At 30.7% G+C, this 21,394-nt stretch overlaps 1 protein-coding gene across 3 annotated transcripts in view; it reads left to right on the forward strand.

The window, feature by feature from the left end:
* Nucleotides 1-21,394, forward strand: part of LOC142322102 (ran GTPase-activating protein 1-like) — a 64,725-nt gene that overhangs the window by 23,262 nt on the left and 20,069 nt on the right. For all 3 annotated transcript variants that reach the window (XM_075360786.1, XM_075360787.1, XM_075360788.1), the window contains 3 exons: nt 4,542-4,814; nt 10,554-10,735; nt 19,288-19,465. In XM_075360786.1, the coding sequence (XP_075216901.1) occupies nt 4,542-4,814; nt 10,554-10,735; nt 19,288-19,465 (633 nt within the window). The remainder of the gene's footprint in view (nt 1-4,541; nt 4,815-10,553; nt 10,736-19,287; nt 19,466-21,394) is intronic.

Here is a 21,394-nt window from a genome sequence, read left to right on the forward strand (position 1 = left end):
TGCAGCCAAAGGGGCAACACTATAGTTACTAGTAAAAATTTGATTATATGAACAGCTGATTTATATTAGGTATTAATATTTTTAGTCTATTGTTGCCACATGAGCCGTAAACAAACTTTTCGTAAAACGAGTTTTTGTTGTGCATTACAAAAGTGAGTGATACTAATTATGAGCAATGTTGTACAATCAAATTTTGTGTTAAACTCTGTGAGAATGTTACTTAAACTTTTTCAAAATTGAAAAGAGCGTATGGAGATGACACTTGTCACAAGCACAAGGTTTTAGGTGATTATTAAAGTATTCTGAGATGGTTGGGAATGAGTTGCAGATGATCCACACTCTAGAAGACCGTTAATGTCAAAAAGTGATGACAATGTTGAGCAAATCAGACCTGATAAAGTACGACTGGCGATTAACTGTCAGAATGATAGCAGAACAATTGAATTTAAACCATACCACAGTTCATCAATTTTGACAAACGAATTGGACATGAAAAACGTGCAAAATTGGTCCCAAAAAACCTTATTGTTGAACAGAAAAACAAGTTGGACGTATGCCACAATCTTCTATGGCGAATTGAAACTGATCCTGATTTTCTAAAAAAAATGGTGATGAATCTTGGATATTTGAGTACAACCCAGAAACAAAATGCCAGAACAAGGAGTGGCACACTTCAAACTCACCACGTCCCAAAAAAGCAGAAATGAGCAAATCAAAACCATGCTAATTTGTTTCTTTGATATTAATGGCTTTGTCCCTAAGGCGTTTTTGCCTACAGGATAGACTGTAAATCAATATGTTTACTGAGAAATTCATGAAAGACTGCAGAAAAGAGTTGCCCGTATGAGACCAGCCATCATAGACAACTGGATGCTGCATCATGACAATGTGCCTTGTCACACTGCACTCTCAATTAATGAGTTTTTGCCAAAGAAAAACATTCTTGTAGTTCCTCAACCACCTTATTCACCTGACTTGAGTCCCTGTTACTTTTTCCTGTTCCTGACTTTAAAAAAACACCTCAAAGGAGGACACCATTTTGGAACAGTAGAATACAAAAAAAAAGTGAAACCACCATCTGAAGAATATTCTGAGTTTCAACACTGCTATGAAGATTGGGAAATCCATTTGAAGCATTGCATGGCTTCCCGAGGGAACTATTTCGAAGGTGAGTCCATGTATAATTTAGATTGTAAATAAAAAATTTTTCTATACCAGTCTCATTACTTTATTTACAGACCTTGTACATTTGTATATATATTACTTTACTGAAATTAATGTTTATAAGTTTCATATTATTCTTCTGTACTATTATTTAAATTACATTTTAAATTCTATTAATATAAACCACCTAATACTGAATATTGAGATAAGACATATCTTACCTTAATTTTACCATGAAAGTACTTTTGCAGATCCTGCATCCTCACTCATGATTGAAATACTTAATTAAACTGAATAATACAAATAAAAATATTGATTAAAAATGGTAAAATTAAGGTAAGATATGTCTTATCTTAATATTCTGTATTAGGTGGTTTATATTAATAAAATTAAATATATATATATATATATATATATATATATATATATATATATATATATATATATATATTTCATATTAAATGGAATATAAACTGCCAAAACTTAGTATAGTTAAATTAAACTTATAATTCCAAGAATAAATTTTCTTGAGATCATCTCGCATCTTCAGTTGGTATTTAATTTTATAATTACTTTAAAATAAATTGTTTTAATAATTTGGGAATTTTGAATTTATTATTGTTTTATGAACTTTTGAAATTTATTATGGACAAATGTGTAAATTTTGCTGTCCAGAACTGGAATCACATAATGTTTAAAATGTTGTATTTTCCTTTGTTCTAATAAAGATGTAGGATCTCCCAAAAATTGATTCTTGAAATTAATATTGTAAGTTTAACTTATCTATTTACAGATAAGTTTTATTTACTGTGTTTTGGTGGATTAGTATGTTAAGAAATTATTTGAATTTTTAAAAAATGATGTATATAAAAACAGTTGGGTTCTTCTAATTAAATTAAACTCAAATCAATATGAAACCACAACGTTTTTATGTTTGATGCTAAAGTTCAGAAAATTTTTGGATAGTATGTGATGATAAATACAGGGTTGATCTACATCAACCCTGTATTTATCTCTTAGAGATTGTATGCTGTTATTATCTTTACTAAAGTGTTGTAAGAATTGTAAGGTTCTGCCAATTTTTTTACAGGATAAACATTTAGATTGTTTTTTATTTTGAAGTTTAAATGTTACTGTTAGGTATAAAATATTGTTTACATCTTTTGAAATATGTTGACCAAGACTTTATTAGTTCTATATTTGCTGGTGGTCCTTATAAATAACCATACAAAAATTCATTCACATTGAAAAGTAATTAAATTCAGATTTAACTTCTTCTTAATACAATTTGAGTTTATATTTTTTTTAAAATAAGTTAATTATTTATTATCTTTTCAGAAATTGTAACATAAAATTTCCAATGATCCAAGTGCCCAAAAAGATAATAAATATTATTGTTATTCAGGTTTTAAATATTGAAACCTTTCTAATTCTGTAAAGGTTAATAATCAGGATTATTTAAGCTTGGTTTTCCAAATAAAGTTGTCGTAAATGGAGTGTTATAAAATTTCAGATTTCTATGTTTTCATGAAGTTGGAGAATCATTGATAAGTGACACCTCTTACATTTTCATGTATATATATATATATATACATGAAAATGTAAGAGGTGTCACTTACTTATTATATATATGTATGTATATATATATATATATATATATATATATATGTATATATATGAGGCAGTTATAAAAAGACTGAACTTGTAGTAGCACACTAACTACTAATGTGTGAAATGTATTCTAACAGTTGGTGTAGGCTATGGCAAGCTTTGAAAATAATGCTGTATCATGCTACCATGTTAGTTATCAAGCTACTCTAGAGATGTGTAATACACATACGCACTTAATACGCTTTAAATTGTAAGATGTTTACAGAGATGTTTCAGTAGCTTCAGTAAGCTTGTTGGGAAAGCAATTCCATAAATGGTTCATCTTTAAAGTGGACAGAGTATAAACTAATGAAAATCTCAGTCCTGGTTGTATTCCATATCAGCAGATGATGGCCACTTGAAAGCAGTTCATTTTATGATGTGTGAAGAATTCCATTTATTTCTCTTAAAAGTTGCTGAATAAATGGGCCTCAGCTAGGTTCATGCCGATTTAAGAGGAACACACATTGTGCATTGTAACATCGCAAAAGTCATGCCATTCTAACTGTTAATCAGAAAAAACCGTGTGTTAATACCAATCAAGAATTGCTTACTTGTGCTTATGATGAGATTTCTTGAAAATGTAATCATAGAAAATTAGAGTTATGACTATGATTTCAAAACTGATGTATCACAACGGATCGCCCATCTAAAAACAAACCCATATGAAATGAACATCATTTCTTTTATTTTTTTTGGCTTTATCAATTATGAATTAATTCCATATTGGCAGACTATAACAAGAACTCCTACCCTGAAGCTTTTGGGGACTTGAAGTATGCTGTTCGCAGGAAGAGGCCTGGGTTATGGGAAATAACACATGTGAATTGGCAAAACCTGAGGTAAGTGTACTGCCTACTCTAATGCCTTGGCCTCAGAAGATGTTTCCATTCCAAGTTTAAAAGGACATAATTTTTAAACCATAGAAAAAATTTAAAAAAGGTAACAGCTGCATCCCATTCAAAATAAAAAAACCATTCAAGTTCAAAACACATTCCAAAAGTTGAAGAAACACTGGAAACTGTCTATTCAACAGAACTACTTTGAAGGCGGGAAAGCCTTAAAAAAGTTTTAAGGTATAAAATAATATTTTTATTTGAAAGATTTAATATTTTGTTAAAGATGCCTTGTATATGAACATACTCTTGTAGCATTATATTATAAGCAGACATTTTAATTATTATACTTAAAAACTGTTTGCTCTACAGTTTTTCATATTGTTTTTAGCACTGTTATTTATATTCCATTTTCACATTTATTTAACATAAAGGAATGTGTAATAAAAAAATAATATAATAAAAAAATTAAAAAAAAACATTGTATAACATAATGAACCTGAGAATAGTGTCAATTAATAATGGACTCTAATTCATTTGCAGTTGTTTTATTACATGGCTTTACAAAATAGTTTTATAACCACTTCACAACAGTGAAAATAATCATATTACAAACTATTTATTGACTGGAGATCTGAAACAATGACATTGATTTAAAATTACATTGAGTGGCCAAGATAAGTTCAGGCAACAGACTCTACCAAATGTGTTTGTTACATGTTTAAAAAGTTTTCTTTTTCTGTCATTATTATTATTATTTTTTTTTTTAACTTAAAGGAGTGTGAAATGATAATTTACTTTTTAGTTAATATTATTTTGCATTTTTATAATTCATATAGACCTTTACCAGTTAATATATTTATTGCTAGTTCAAGGTTTTTTCATTTTTAGACCCTGCAAAGTCTTGAAGAAATAATAATGCCGCAAAATGGTATCTATCATGTTGGGGTCACTGCTTTAGCTAATTCTCTTCAGAATAATAAAAACCTGAGAGTTCTTGATCTTAATGACAACACAGTCGGCAAAAAAGGTAGTGCTGCTCTTGCTAAAGTATTACCACAACTTCAGTCATTAAGAATCCTGAATCTTGGTGACTGTTTATTAAAAACAAAAGGTGCGTTATCCATTGCATCAGCTTTATCAGAAGGGCATGCTAATTTAAAGGTAAGTTTCACTATTTATTTATAAATTAAGACCCCCTGTTAACTGTACCTCTAAGAAACCATGATCATCACCAAGCTACTCATTATATCCAAGAGGTAATTGGTTGGAAACTGTGCATGCAAGGTAGAGTAAAAGTATTCTAAGATGTGAAAGCCCAGTTGCCATGAATAATCAAGATTCCAAAATTGTAGCTAGTATTTCTTTATCTAATGTAATTTTTGCAAATTTAAATTTCAAACAATATTTTGAAAAGTTATTTATTGATAGTAGTCAAATATGAAATTAAGATACAGTAAGAACAATACAGATCTGTCAAAAAGTTTAGAGAATATTTTCATATTTTTAGATGAATAAAAATAGAGTTGGTGTTTGTTTAGGCCATTCCAGAACAATATTTAATATAATAATATGTTACTGTGTCATACAAAAATATAACATAAAAACAGATTTTTGAACACTATTTTTAGTTCCAGTATTCTGTTAGAATAATTTTTTAATGTAATTAACTCTCAGGAAGACATACCTGTTCAAATTTCTCCTATTTCTTTTTGTTTTTCAATAGCATTTCAGTTTCTGTTCTTACTTTACCTTCAGTTTTATTTCTAAAATGAACTCTAGGAATTCATCTTTATCTCTTAACTGTGTATGTGTGAGAATATGAAATACATGTATTGTCTACATCCAGAGTAGATGTTGAACCTCTTAACATTCCAAATCTCATTTTGTATGAGATAACTGCTTGATTCTACAATTGAAGTTTAAACAAAGTTCATATGTTTAATTATGGTTTTTGAATCATTGCTACCAAAAAATCTATTTTTAAAATATTGTATATTTTTGGCATTTTTACATATTAGCAACATTTTATCTTTATTCTATAGGAGGTTTTGTTGTAGCTACAGGATAAATAAAAATGTTTAATGCAGTGAAAAAGTTTCTTTGTAAAGAAACTCTACAGTCGCTTTCTTTAAATTTTATATTAACACATTCATTTCTCCCACTTTTTTTATTTGGGTCCCCTATGCCAGAATAATAATTTCCTCCCACGGTCCTTAAATCGGTAACTGTTCGTTTCACTTATTCTTTGGTAAAAGTAATAAAAAACTAACTTGAGACCTATCGGTTTGACTGACACCCGAGATGAAATTACGATCATTGGGGCCAGTGGGATCGAACGGTCACATTATTTTTTTTTAAATTTTTTGTTAATATTTATTTCAAAAAATTATCATTATATTGTTACATTAGAAACAATTGTTTTAATGTAATATGAAAAGTAATTTAATAAAAAATAAATTATAATAATATAAGTAAAATCTTGTTTTGAATATGTAACTGGAATAATAAACCACATTATATAAAACTACTTTCTATCTCAAAATTATCAGAAAAGCATCAGTAATTTTAAAATAAAATTTAGACAGTTTTTATAGGAGGGGTTTTCCACTTTCCTGTTAGCCCAGTACTTCATTCTTTCGGATCTTAACTTTCTTTCTTGGTCTGAAATTACCCTTCCTATTGTTTGTCTGTTGATTTTCGTTTGTAGTCTAGTTTGTCTGAGTTTCTTAATTTTGTCTGTTTTGTTCTTCAAATCTTCCACTGTAATTTCGAGTTCCTTCATCTCTTCTTTGATTTCTGTAATCCATTTTATTTTGGTTTTATTTCTTTGTAGACTGTTTCATTTGAAGCGAGCCTCCAGTGTCCATTTTTTAAATATTTTTTGTGTTCTGACTAATCTTTCTATCTTGAGGATCTTGACTATTGCTGCAGTATTGATTGTTTTGAAGATGGTCTCACTCGCATATGTAATTTCTGGTTGTGTGACTGTTTTATAGTGTTTTAATTTTGTTGCTATTGAGAGACTTTTTTATTGTAGGTGTTCTTAGTAAGATGATAACACCCTAGTCAGTTTGTTTATTCTGTTATGCCATTCTGGTTTTTCGTTGAGATTATCTGAATTTATCTACAATTTTATTCTTTGGCTATTTACTGAAGTTTTATTTGCAAGTGGGGAGTCTGTTAACATTGTTTCTGTCTTTTCAAAAGATATTTTGAGACCGATTCGTTGTGCTATCTCTTGTAGTGATGATTTTATTTGTTGTTTAGTTTCTTGTATATTGTTTGCCAGAAGGGCCAGATCATCTGCTAATCATAGGCAATTTAAATTTATGTTTTCTCTATGTTATCCAATTTTTATATTCTTCGAGTTGACTTTGTACCATTTTCTCATTATATATTCCAAGACACAGTTGAACAGCAGTGTTGAAAGGACATCTCCTTGTCTCAGTCGCAGTTTTTATGTTAAATGGTTAAGAGAATTCCCCTCTAAACTTGACTTTGGATATTGTGTTTGTTAATGTGAGCTCTATCATCTTGACCAGTTTTGGGTGAACTCCAAAGTTTGTTAGTATATTTAACATTGGGGGTCTATGGACACAGTTATACGCTTTTTTAAAGTCCACAAAGGTTACAGATAGAGATTTGTTTTGTTTTTTTTAGTATGCCATGATCAATTTTAAGGTGATAATTTGTTCTGAACAGCTTCTCCAGGGCCTGAAGCCTCCTTGATACTCACCTAATTAATGTTCCAGTTGTTTCTTGATTCTGTTGTACAAGATTCTGGATAAACTTTTGTGTGTGCAGTCCAGTAGGGATATGCCTGTGTAGTTATCTGGATTGCTCTTGTCCACTTTCTTGTGTAGTGGATGAATTATAGCCATTGTCCGATGGTCAGGAAGATTTTTGTCTCCCAAATTTTTTTATAGAGGTCTGAGTTTATTTCCAAATTTCTGCGAAAACCTTGTCTTCCCCGTTTCATTTATAGTTTTTCAGCTCCTTGATGCTGTCTCAACTTCTTGGGCTGTTGGGGGATTTATGTTTTCTGGTTTGGATTTTTTTATAAATAGTATTTTAAAATAAAATATAGCAATAAATACACTTACGCTATAAGAAATAAGGAATACGAAAATGCTAATACAAAAAATAAAAACACATACAAAATTAATTCAAAATATTTATGTGGTATTCATCAAAACAAAGTCCTGATATATCATCACACTTTTCACAAAAATATAGGATTTTTTCTCCTTTCCCTTCTTGTAGCACAATCTGCATCTTTTACAAGCTAATCTTTGTCCTTCTCCTTTGTCATTAACTAATTCCTAGAATTTCTTTAGTCTACAAGTTTTAATTATCAGTCTCCTTGGTATTTCTTTTAATGGTAACAAAGCAGTAATTACAGAAAGTCAAAAATCATTTTGTTGGCTGTTATAGCGGTTGTATAATTTATGGGAATTTACAATTATAAGTTGTAAAACATGAATTACTATTTTCTTGTACCACCGAAGTATCTTACATTCCATCAGATAGTAAGCTATCATTTGATCTTGCCTATCAATTCCTGACATATGTTTATTGTATTCTGTAATTGCTTTCGGGTTGTTTTTTTGGCCTGTTTGTCGTCAATTGCATTTCATTTTCAAATTCATCTGTAATATATAAAACTTTTCTTTTATCCTTCCATTTACAATATATATTTGGTCTTTGAATAAAGATGCATTTTCATCCTTTTTTAATATTTTTTTACTAAATCTAGGATTACCAATTTGTTTTTTATTTAGTATTCCTGTGCAGTACGTCTTCTCTTCTAGTAATTATTTTGATAATGCAAAACTGGTGTAAAAGTTATCTATAAATATGGCTTGTCCCTTTTGTAATCGTCATTGTAGTAAAGAAAGTACAAATTTTATGTATGTCCTGGCCCTCCAGTATAATTGTTTGCACCAGCATACACCATAAACTGTAGAAGAAACATATATAATTTAATACCTTACTTGTGCCTTTTGTTTTTAATATATTGTCTAAATACTAACCTTTCCTGCTGTAGAATCATGCTTTCATCAAGAGAGAGAATAAATTCCCTTGCCAGAGAATAAATTGAATTAATCTTGGCATTAAAAAATTAATTACAGGAATTATTTTTGACAGACAGTTATCAGTATCGTCATTCAAATTAAAATGTAAATATCGCATAATCAATAGAAATCTATTCCTTGACATTTGTTCTCTAAAAATTGGAATATTGAACAATCTATCACTCTTCCAGCAATCAGTAATATGACTTAGTGGAATGATTCCAGTGTGTAACAAAAGGCCAAGAAAATTTTGAAATTCATTTACGTCTAAATCATGCCATTTTGTAATCTGTGAATGTTCTTTTATATCAGGCAATAAAAAAAGATTTGCTGCACAATTGTTTATTTCAATAACAATATACTCTAAAAAATTAAAGAATTGGATTGTCACCTGGAAGTTGAGCAAGTAATTCCTGACCTTCGTCAAAATTTATACCAATTTTCATTGTTCCAGTAGACGACCACACTGAAGATTATTCAGCACGGATAGGATTGTTAGCTTGATTGTTTTCTTCAGGTGGTTGATTGTTTTGTTCAGGTTGGTTTGAGGGCAATAAATGTATTTCCATCCCATCATTTATTTCTACAACACATGAATGTTTGTTCTGCATCAAAAAGATTACTTTCAGAGGAAGTCTCAGAATCACTGAATTCATATTCAGAACCACTGTCTTTCTAAAGATAATCTTCAGTTTCTGAATCATTGTTCACTTAATTACTCTTTTGTGAAATACATCGTTGTTTTTCACACGAAGATCCCAGTATTTCACTCATTTTTACTTCCTTGTATAAAGTAAAGGAAATATTATGATCATGAAAAATTTCAGATTTGAATGGAAATATCCATTTTTGACAATCTCTGAATCCATTTTGACTATTTTGACCTGACAGCTGCATGTACGTTTGTATGTATATACATATATACGTACATATGTATCTCGTATAACTCAAAAACTATTACCTGTAAGATGTTGAAATGTTGGATTTAGGACTGTTGTAACATCAAGCTCTGCACTTCGCTTTTTGATTGCAATCGATTGAACCAAAAGTGTCCAAAAAAGCCCAAAATCCAAAAAATTTGGATTTTGGACTTTCTCTTAACTGTAGTAATAAACACTTATTGAGAGCCTTTCAACAATATATCGTAAATGGTCCTTATTTCCATTGGCTCCAGTGTTATAGCCAAATAAAATTTTAATTAAAGAAATGTTTGGATCTTAGAAGGAGAAGGCACATCGGTTCGAATCAGACTTATCTCCCTTTTTTTTAAATTTAAATATAAAAAAAATTGTGTATATGTAATTTAATAGGCGTATAAGGAAGTTACTTGGTGCCCACATCAGATTTTTTTTTTTAAATTATTGTTAATAACTAATTAGAACAATAAAATAAAAACTAAACACAAATATCTTAAGATGAAGCGAGACAACAACAATGCAAGAATTAGTAACATTGAACACATTTTACAAAAACCAACCGCACAGTAGTAATGGATATACATCATTGAACACTGCCACAGTATAGAAATGAACCAAGGCCACATGCTTGTTTGCAGACAGGCACCAGAATTAAGTTAGTCATCATGAGACTGAACAGTCCTGACGGCATCCTATCATGCAAGCCAGTGAGACCAATCGGGCCAAGAAGCAATGAACATGTTAATGAAATCATTATTACTATTACAAACAGTTTATTTTTATTTTCAAACAGGCACCTGTGGGCCCCCTATTTGAAAATAAAAATAAACCCACCCTATTTTAGAAAGAGTTTATTAAATTATTCTTTTATTTAAAATTAAAAGAAATTTTGTTTATTTTTTCCTTAGGAGGTACATTTAGCCTGTAATGAAATTAGCCGAACTGGTGGATTAGCTATTGCTGAAGTTTTGGCTACAAAAAGAAATTTAACTACAGTTGTTCTAGATGGTAACCAGTTTGGTGAAGATGGAATAAAAGAAATTAAAAATAAAATTATGTCAAACTCTGGTAGTGCAGCTATTAGCATAAGGTACATTTTGTTGATTTATTATTTTATTTGTGATATTTTTTCTTGAGATATCAGTTTAAACACATCCTATAATTCTGAAATACTTAATTGAATAGATTCTTTTCAATATTTTTAGAGAATGCTTAGTGAAGTGTTCTATAGACATCATGTTTGCTCATCTGTCTTGTAGAAAATACCATGAACCTTGGAAAAATCTGAAGGTGGTTCAGAAAGTAACCTCCATTTGACTATAAATAAAAGACCTGCATAGATAAAAATATTTTATTGTGTATAACTTAAAACTACAGCTTTTAACTATTTTTCAGCATAGTCGCCATTTAAATTCAAGCATTTGTCATAGTGTTGCATTAATTTACAAATACCTTCATAAAATTCAGCCACCTGTTGTGTACCTAGCCAATCTTTCATGGCATTTAGAAGTTCGTCATTGAAGTGCTGTGACCCAAACAGCTACTTCAGTAGTCTACTGTGAAACTTTGAAGAAACTTAGGCAAGCCATTGAGAACAAACGTCACAGTATGCTGTCCTTTTTGCATGACAACACTCATACTCAGAGTGCTCAAAGAACTTCTGAATCAATTCCAATGGGACATTTTTTATCATCTGCTTAGCCCAGAATTGGCGACAAGTGATTTTCATCTCTACTTACTTGAAGAAATGTCTTGCGTCACAGCACGTCGATGACAACAACAAACTTCAAAATGCCATGAAAGATTGGCTAGGTAACCAGGTGGCTATGAAGAAATTATTTGCAAATTAGTGATACAGTAGGATAAATGCTTCTATTTAAATGGTATCTAAGTTGAAAAATAGTTAAAAACTGTAGTTTTAAGTTGCATGTAATAAAATATTTCTATCTGTAGGTTTTTTATTTACAGCTGAATGAAGGTTTCTTTCCGAACTGCCCTCATATTATTAAATTCATACCCTTTATGTTAAATGATTACCCTCAGACATAACAGATATAACTGTGGAGATTTTATCAAATTAATTGACACTACCGAGTAAAATGAAAGTTATTAAAGTTATGCTGAAAAGATTTGGAAGTGGCTTCTTATTACAAAACTGAAAGTGACTGGGTAATACAGATTGATGGAGATGTGTATAGTTCCAAATATACTAGAGAGAGTATGGAATTTTGCTTACTATCATAAATCTAAATTAAAATTTTTAAATAGTAAGATGCTTTGATGTAATATATGATTTTCATGTAAAATTTTGGATGAAACCCATTTCATAGGGTCTACTCTTGCTTTTGACATATTTAACTACCAAATTTGCTATTTCAAAGAAAAAAATTTAAGAAATGAATCCGGGGAAAACATGTAGGAATTGTTCTGTTGTGTTTCACCTTCATATTTCATTTAGTAACAACACTAACAAGAGTTGTAGTTATACACTTGTACTCATGACAGTTACTGTTTTAAAACAACTCATTGTTTTAGGTTATTCAATATCATAACAAAAATTTGGAGAATTACACATACTTTACACCATTATTATAATATTAAATGGCACTGCTGTTGATCAGCTTTATTTTTTTATTGAAACAGTTTTAGGAAGTAGTTAATATCAAGTTTTAAAAGATTGTGATTTTTTTGTCTCTTTATAATGTAAAAGTAAATTTTGGAAGCTCACTTCTTTACAATGAATGTTCAAAGTACTTCCTTTCTGTACTTTTTCAGCCCACAGATTTCTGTCACATCTGTTTGATCTTTTATAATATTAGTTGGTATGCAAGTAGCTTCACCAATTAGTCCATTCTAAAACCTTTCTCAGGTCATTGATTGTATCAGGTTTGGTAAACATTAAATCTCTGGTACTGCAAATGTAAATAATCCATTGAAGATTGGTCTAGAGAACAGCCAGCTGTATTTCACTATGATGTAACCCTCAATCTGGGTATGTACAGAGTGAGCCGTATTGATAGGACACATTTAAAATGTGTTTGTGGAGCATGTTGAACAGAAAATTTATTACCGATTATGTGGAACACATTGCCAAAGGACAGGAGTTTTGCGCTGTGTTCAGTGTTTGAAGATTACATCCCTTAGTTGGGCTTCACCTTGACAAGAACATTCTTTGGCCCTAACAATCATGTTCAGCACAGTTTGGTGCAGGGTTTTGGCAGGTATAGCTGCTACCTCAGCCATCTGGAAGCTGTCCTTCAGTTCATTGATGGTAGTGGGCTTTGTGATGTACACCTTCTCCTTTAGATAAACCCACAGGAAATAGTCTGGTGGAGTTGGATTGGAGGATCCGGATAGCCATTGGATATCACCAAATCTGGAGATGTTGCGTTCGTGGAAGGGTTGTCATTGACACTACTGCAATATGACTGGTGGCACCATCCTGCTGCATCCACATGTCCTTTAGGCCAAGCTGTCTCATTTCAGGAATGAAAAATGTTCATAACATTGTGTTGTACTGCTCAGCAGTAACTATGACAGTGTCATTATGTTCGTTCTCAAAAAATAGTGACCTATAACACAGGCATGACTCGGTGCACACCACACCTTAGCACTGTGCAATGGTGTTTCATGCAACAGTTGAAGATTTGGTCTAGACCAGAATCAATAGTTTTGTTTATTGACATAACCACTGAGGTGGAAATGGGCTTCATCGGACATGATAAGGTGTTGCACGAAGTCATCACCTTTGCCGATTAGACAATCACAGAATGTGGTTTTTGAACCTTATCTTGATCAAACAATTTATGTACCACCTGTATCTTATATGGTTACAGTTGTAAGTCCTTTTTAAGGATTCGCCGCACATTGGTACGTGGAATATGTACTTGACGACACAATTGCTGAGTTGACTTCTTTGGACTTTGCTACAAAGAACCAAACTTTTTGTTGGCATTTGCAGCCTCATGAAAGTTGTGAACAGCATGCAGTATGATCTTTTGGGATGGTGCTACACGTTTCTTAAAATGTTTGAAATGCCATTGTGATGTGATGATGGAGTTTCCACTACTGAAGAACACCTCCATGACATACAAAATTTCAATGGCAGTCCACATCATGATGATTCCCTGCCACAATGAAAGAAACATGTATCAGTAAGTCCCATCCTTACACTCCTGTTAAGCTAAATGAAAAACATGCATGACGTTATTGCTTGCAGTATTTAGAATATAAATATGGCCCACCCTGTATTATTATTTATGCAAAAACCATAAGTTGTTAAATTATTGTCCAGTACTTTCATAGATGGTTGGTAGAATCTGATTGACAAGCATTTCATGATTAGCAATGCCTGTAAAATGACCATCTAATAAAGGCTACAGTATGCAGTGCCGTCCCTGGAGAGGGGGGAGGTCAAGCTGATCTGGGTGTCAGTAGGTGTCCCCTCTCTTGAGGTGTCAAAACCAATAGGTATCACTTAAATTTTTAAAAAACAACACTACACATGCATATAGACTTAAAAAATGTGTTTGTTCTCCAATTTAAATGTGAATAATAGGTAAATATCTTAATAAAATTTCTTTCAGAGGATAGTGTTCAAACAGATAATTCATACAATATTTATATTCACCGTTGACTATATATTTACAATTCTCATTTCTCACTTTCAGTTTTTCTTCGATTATGTTTCATCCTAATACTCTGGGAATAATTATATCCACAAACTATTTTCACATAGATTTAATTCTAATATTCTTCAGTCAACAATTCTATCCTATACAAACACATACTGTATGTATTGCATTGTTTACTTAAGGGTCATTGTGTTCTATCTATTGGTAAGTGGTTAACAAATTACTTACAATGTCTTTCTTTTACTTAATTTTACTATTGTTATAGTAATTAACTTATTTGTGTTTTTTTTGTGAATAGTATTTTTTATTTTGTTTTATATAGTTTTATGGAACTGTGAAAAGAAAAATCATTGACAATGATACTGTTCATGAAGCACTTCTGTGCAAAGTTACAAAATTAATAAACCTTTTCAAATCAGCTACTTCTTCTGAAGTGCCTGAAGAAGCAGCTGGCAGTAGTATTGTCTTTCCTGGTTTAACTTCAACTTCTTGTCCCACTTGCGGCCAAGAAAAATCAGATGAACAAGATTTTCAAGAAACTTATCCGAAGTCTCACTGATTTGAGTAAAACTAGGGTAGAATTAGGCCTAGATGATAGTTTTACAGATGTCCTACTTGATCCAATGAATCTTTTGTCTAATGTTCTATCAGCTTGGCCAGAATGCCTAATTGTAAGAGAAAGAGATGAGATTCTCTTGATGGAGCCTTGACAGTTTTCAAAACATGATGATGAATATCCTCAGCCTGGAGTAGAAAAATGCCATTTTAAAAATGAATATCAATATAGACTGACACAAAATGGTGAAAGTATCAAAAGAAGATGGCTCATGTTTTCTTAGTCTACTAATGCAGCTTTTTGTTTGCCTTGTTGCTTGTTTGATTGTAATTCCAAATCAAATTTATAAAAAAAAAAGAAGGGGGTTCAACAGCTAGAAAAAGTTTGTCAAATGGGCTTCTACACATGAAGCATTACTAAGGCATTTTATTTCTTCTCAAATATGGATTGAAAGGCTCAAACAGGATCAAGCTATCAATCAAAAGATGATTGTTCAAATTATCATTAAGACTGATAGTTGGAGAAATATACTGAAAAGAATTATAGCAATTATCATGTTCTTGGTTGAAAAAACATTGCATTCTGAGGGAACTCATCAAAACATTTCACAAAAATTAATGGCAACTTCTTCGGCCTTATCCAGTTGTTTGGACAATTTGATACTGTGATGATGCAGCTCTTGCAACAAATAGAAGCTAAGAAGCATCATTTACAAATATTAAGGGTAAATATTCAAAATTAAATTAATCAATCTTCTGGCAAGTCAAGGATGCTATTTTTCTCAAGATAAAAGTTGCAGAGTACTTTTCAATTGTCATGGATTGCACTCCAGACATAAGTCATAAGGACCAAACCTGTCTTACCATCCGCTACATCCATGAAAAGAGGAAAACAGTACCGGTGAAGATGAGAAGATGAAGTGATCATCAAAGAAAGTTTTTTTGGCTATATCTTAGCCAAAGAGTCGACAGATGAAGCTATCTCAAACTTTTTTAATCAAGAAATAGAATTCTGCAGGTTAAACCTAAAAAACTATTGAGACCTAGGCTACAACAATACAGCAAACATGGCTAGAATTCAAAAAGGCATTCAAGCTCAGATTTTAGCAGACCACCTGCCTTGCAGTTACAATCTGAATTTAGCTGTCTGTGTCAGAGTAAAAACTTCGGTGAAATTAACCCTGTTGTTTGGTGTGTTACAATGAATATATATAATTTTTGCTGCATCATCAAAATGATGGTGATGTTATTCCATCATGTTCAGTCTTTAATAGTCAAAAAAGTTAGTGATACAATGTGGGAAGTAAAGATAAATTGTGTATACGCTATCCAATACCAGTATGGTAGTGTTCTAAAAGCATTTGATCAACTGAGAGAAACCACGACTGATTCAACCATCTCATCAAAAGCAAAGTCACTGCAGTTGCATATAGAAGATTTCTCATTCTTGGTGTGGTATACTCTTTGAGATTAATCTTGTCAACAAAATTCTTCGAAGTCAGTCTGCAGATATTTCTTTGGCGTCTAACCAACTACAAAAACATGTTGATTTCATTGAGAAATTCAGGGATAGTGGATTTTGAAGGATTCAATCTCGAAAGCCAAAGAGATAGCTGCTGAAATTGGCATTGAAGTAGTTTTTCAACAAAAAAAATCCAGAACAAAGTCAAGACTGTTCTCTTATAAAACTAAGGATAAGTACAGTCCGAGCCCTGAAGATTTATTCATTCCTCTTGTTGACACAATGTCTTTGAAAGATAGGCTATCCAAAATCCATCCATAAAAATTTTTTTTAATTTTTAAACCGTGAATCAAAATGGAAATATTTGTTTGACCTGATGCATTTACCAGAAAAAGAAGTACTTTGAGAACGTTGTAAAAATTTACAGGAACATCTTACTGTAAAAGGTGTATCAGACATATAAACAGGCAGGACTTGTTTAATGAAATTGCATGTAAATGTAATAACAAGTGAGAAATCAAAATACAAGCAGATATCTTCACTGATCTGTGGATTTCTCTTTGTATCCTTCTAATCATATCGGTTACGGTGGCATGTTGGGAATGAAGCTTCAGTAAGTTAAAAGTGATAATAGTTTACTTACGTTCAACAATGACAAGAAAGGTTAATCACGATAATCTCTTGAAAATGAAGACACAAAGGGTGTCAGCATAGAAAAGATCATTGACCTATTCACCAAATCAAAAATACGCAGAATCCCTATTTAATGAGAAATGAAGGACTTGATCTAAATGATGTTATTTTTTCAAAATAAATTGTAAAGTTGAGACTATCTCATATTCCGCATACTTATAGTAGTTACAAAATGGGTAGTGTAAAAATTTCAAGAATGTTTGCAGTGGTTGAATGAGCTTGTTTCAAAAACCAAATGAAAATTTAACTCTTATAATACAATATGTCTTAGAAACAAACAGCGAAAATTATTCCATCTATGAGAATGATTGTACCTACACTGGGCTAATAACAATGCTGCATTAGAATTCCTTTTTGTCTACAACTATTTTCATAAATTTTGCTTAATAGTTTTAGTGGCTGCAGACTACTTTGAACTAGCTTCATGCGATACAAATCTTATCATTTAAAAATGTTAAGTAAAATAATATTTAGACATACAGGTAACCTAAATATAACATTTGGATCATATACATACAGTAATAGAGATCTTTTATAAATATATGTCTTACAATCTGTTTTAATAAAACATTCAGGTTATTATGAAAAGTATATCTGTTTTCTATTTCATTACCTTTAGCACTCAAATTTCAATATTTACACTACTTGGTGAATTTGGCAGTGGGGGGACACCTCAATTTCTAAGGATGGCCTTGACAGTATGAAATCTATTGACTTTTATACAGATAGATATTCAGTTATAGAGGATGCTTTGTATGAAACTATGATCCATCATGATTATTATAACATTAATATCTACAGTTATATAATTATAATCATGTTATCTAACCTCCTTGCTATTTAAAAAAAAATGAATCGGATGGCAATCAAAAATTAATTTGTTAATATATTATATTATTTTTAATAGTTATTCCTATCTGAATTTGTTTCTATCTTACTAACACTCAGTTTTATATTTTGAAACCACTTTCATACTTTTCTTACATTTTATATATACATATAAAACTAGATGACATTAAGTCAGTAGTTTAAAAGTAGATTTGTAATTTTTCACACTTCCCAGGGTTATAGCAAAATGAAATTTTAATTAAAGAAATATTTGGATCTTACAAGGGGAAGGCATATCAGAATCAGACTTCATCTCCTTTTTTTAATTTAAATATATTGATTTATTAATAATTATTAACTTCTGTAAAAAAAATATGATAATAATAATTTAACAATAACAATAAAAAAATATATGAAAAAATATCAAGTTATTTATGATATAAAATTTTATTTACTTTTCAATTTAAAAAAATTTGTATGCATATGAGGAAGTCATTTCTGACCACATCAGATTTTTATTTTTTAGTTGTATCACTTTTTGCTCTTAATTTTTCTCTTATGTCTATTATAATTAGATTAAGATTTGTTTCAGAAGAATAAGTGTAATGAAGTTGCTTATTTTTGTTTTCTTGTTTACATGGTTTTGCTGCAAACTGTTTTTATCAACAATTTTTCCTAATTATATTTGAGGGTCTGCTTCAATAATTTCAATACTCTTATAACAAGATATTTTAAAATAATTTTTTAATTTATGAATTATAAAACGTGATTTATTGGTAAATTTCCTTTATGATATAATTTTATTTTTTCTGGTATCTACATAAAGAGAACATAAAATGAAAAACAAATTACTTGTGACAGATTCATTTATGTAAGCTGTAGATTTATGCAATAAAACTATTTCTAGTTTAAATACTAAAATTTTATGTCAGCAGTTTGATTGATTCATTTGATACTCTGAAAGAATTCAGTTATGTTGTTTTGCCTCTTAGATTCAAGTTCATAGGCAACAGCTCCCTTGTTTTGAATAATGACTACCTGAAGTTTGTTACATACCGTAGTTAGCAAGTCAAAATGTGTTGCAGTTAATCAAATCCAACCAGAAGAAAGTATTGTAGAACTGTTAGTTACAGTATGACTGTTCTCAAACTCTTGATTTCCCACTCAGAAGAGCAGGAAATTTGTTGGGATGGTGCTAACTTTCTTTACATCCCAAACACATTCCTGATTGGTTAATTAATTTTTTTGTTATGACTCAAAATTTTCACTAAAAGTATTGTTTATGTTGTGTAATGGATTATTGGGACAAAAAGCACAATCTAATTTTATTTCTGTATTTTAAAACATTGATTAAGAAAATAATATATCTGTAAATAGATGATCATATTCTGCAGTTTTAATGGGTTTTTTTTTCATGATGGTCTATCCTCCTAATTGTGTCTTTGTTAATATTTTTGCTTTCAAATATAGTGAAGACGAAGGCCCAGAAGAAGAAGATGATGATGATGATGAAGATGAAGAAGAGGATGAGGAGGAGGAAGAAGAACAAGAAAAAGAAAGTGAAGATGAACAACAAGAAGAAAATGACAATAATGAGAAACCTGAAGAAAAACAGAATTCAGTAGTTCAGCAGAATTATTATTCAAATGTTAGTATAATTCATTTATATAAAGTTAAAGGTATAGTATAAATTTAATTAAATTCTACTTTTCTTTACACTGTAATTTTTATTGTATTTATTCATTTAAAAACCTATATATAATTTATTTATTCAATGAAATGTATTTTATTTTTATGTATTAGTCTGTCATCATTATGAACTAAAATTTGAGTTCAATATTTAAAATGATTTCTACTTAGCCAGTTGTAATTAAATTTCAGTTTTTTTTATTATACCAACCACTAATAAAAGAAAAAATGTTAGATAATGAAAGATTGTCACTATAAAAAATCAGTTTGTGCCCGAGCTCTTAATCACTGTTAAATATATCTTGTGCTTATTATTAACATAGAAACTTCAAATAGAACTCCAAATAACATGGTATATAGTCTGACTAATTTAACTTTGAATTTTTAAAATATTTGTTTAGTACAGAAATATCTATTCTTTCTATTAAATATATCTGGAGAATCCTGTAATTTTTAAAGAAGTTTAAACCTTAAGATTAAAGAAAGTTTTGGTACTTAGAGTTAAGTCTGGAATGTAGTTAATTTTTTATAACGGTGATTTAGCTTACGTGTTGTTATTCTAAAACTAGGTAATGGATCAATTTTGTACTAGTTTTTTGAGATGGATGCTACCATTGAATTTCAATATATATAACATAACTATGTTAAAGTCAGTGTCACATGTTGAACGCACTAAAAAAAAAAAACTATTACATAAAAGCTGGATGAATTACTGCATTCATTTTCCAACTATGCCTGTCAAGTCATATAATACCTTGCACAGCTTTTATTACATTATATTATATATAATTTTTTTTACTTCAAAAATTATTAATTTATAAAATATTAACCTATATATAAAAATATTCATATATATGTTAAGCTTAACAAATTTGCTTAACTATAGTATTCTCTAAATCTAACACTCCTTTCAATAAAGGATAAAGTAAGAAAAATAGAGTTTTCAAAAGATTTCTGCATTTTAGGTTTGGGTCTATAATTTAAAAGAATTGTAGAGATGTAGAGAATTGTAGAGATACACTGAAGTCAATAGAAGAAGAACTCACTACAACACAATCGAGAGATTACTACAAAACCTTCAAAAATCAGCTCCAAAGATATGTACCCCAATCCTATTAATAAAGAACAGAAACAGTAAACTGGCCTATAACAATAGATAATGCAGAAATCCTAGCTAAATATTTCAACAAACTCCTAAATTGCGAAGAACTGACAGAATTCCTAACTTCAACAACACCACCAGAAAACATCAAACCTCCCATAATAAAAGAAGTGTACCAAGCACTAGGTGAGATGAAGAATTACAAAGCAGCAGGAGAAGATCAGACTTTTGTAGAGATCTGGAAACATGCAGGAAGATCAGCAAAAATTGCCCTTCATCAACAGCATGTTAACATCTGGATTAAAGAAGAACTATCAGAACATCAGATTATACCCTGATCCATCTGCTACTCAAAAATGGGGACAAAACAGACCCTAACAATTACAGGGGAATCTCGCTCCTAGACACAACGTATAAAATTTCAAGAATCATCCTCAACAGGATCAGTCCACAACTCGAGAAAGAACTAGGAGAATACCCTGGAGGAGCTGTCCAGACCAGATCATAAGTCTCAAGTTAATAATGGATTACAGCAGGAAAAAACAGACATGGTGATAACATTTATAGATTTTAAGAAACCTTATGACTGCATTCACAGAGTATCCTTACAAAAAATTCTAAGACATCTCAGACTACATATTAGAGATTAATAAACATGATAAAACTGACCCTCACAAACACTAAGTTGAAGGTAAAATTCAGAGGCAAGCTCTCAGAACCATTTGAGATCAAAACAGGACTGTGCCAAGGCGATGGGCTTTCACTGCTATTATTCAGCTGCTCTCT

Source organism: Lycorma delicatula, chromosome 3 (assembly GCF_047948215.1).
Source record: "Lycorma delicatula isolate Av1 chromosome 3, ASM4794821v1, whole genome shotgun sequence".
Taxonomy (NCBI): domain Eukaryota; kingdom Metazoa; phylum Arthropoda; class Insecta; order Hemiptera; family Fulgoridae; genus Lycorma; species Lycorma delicatula.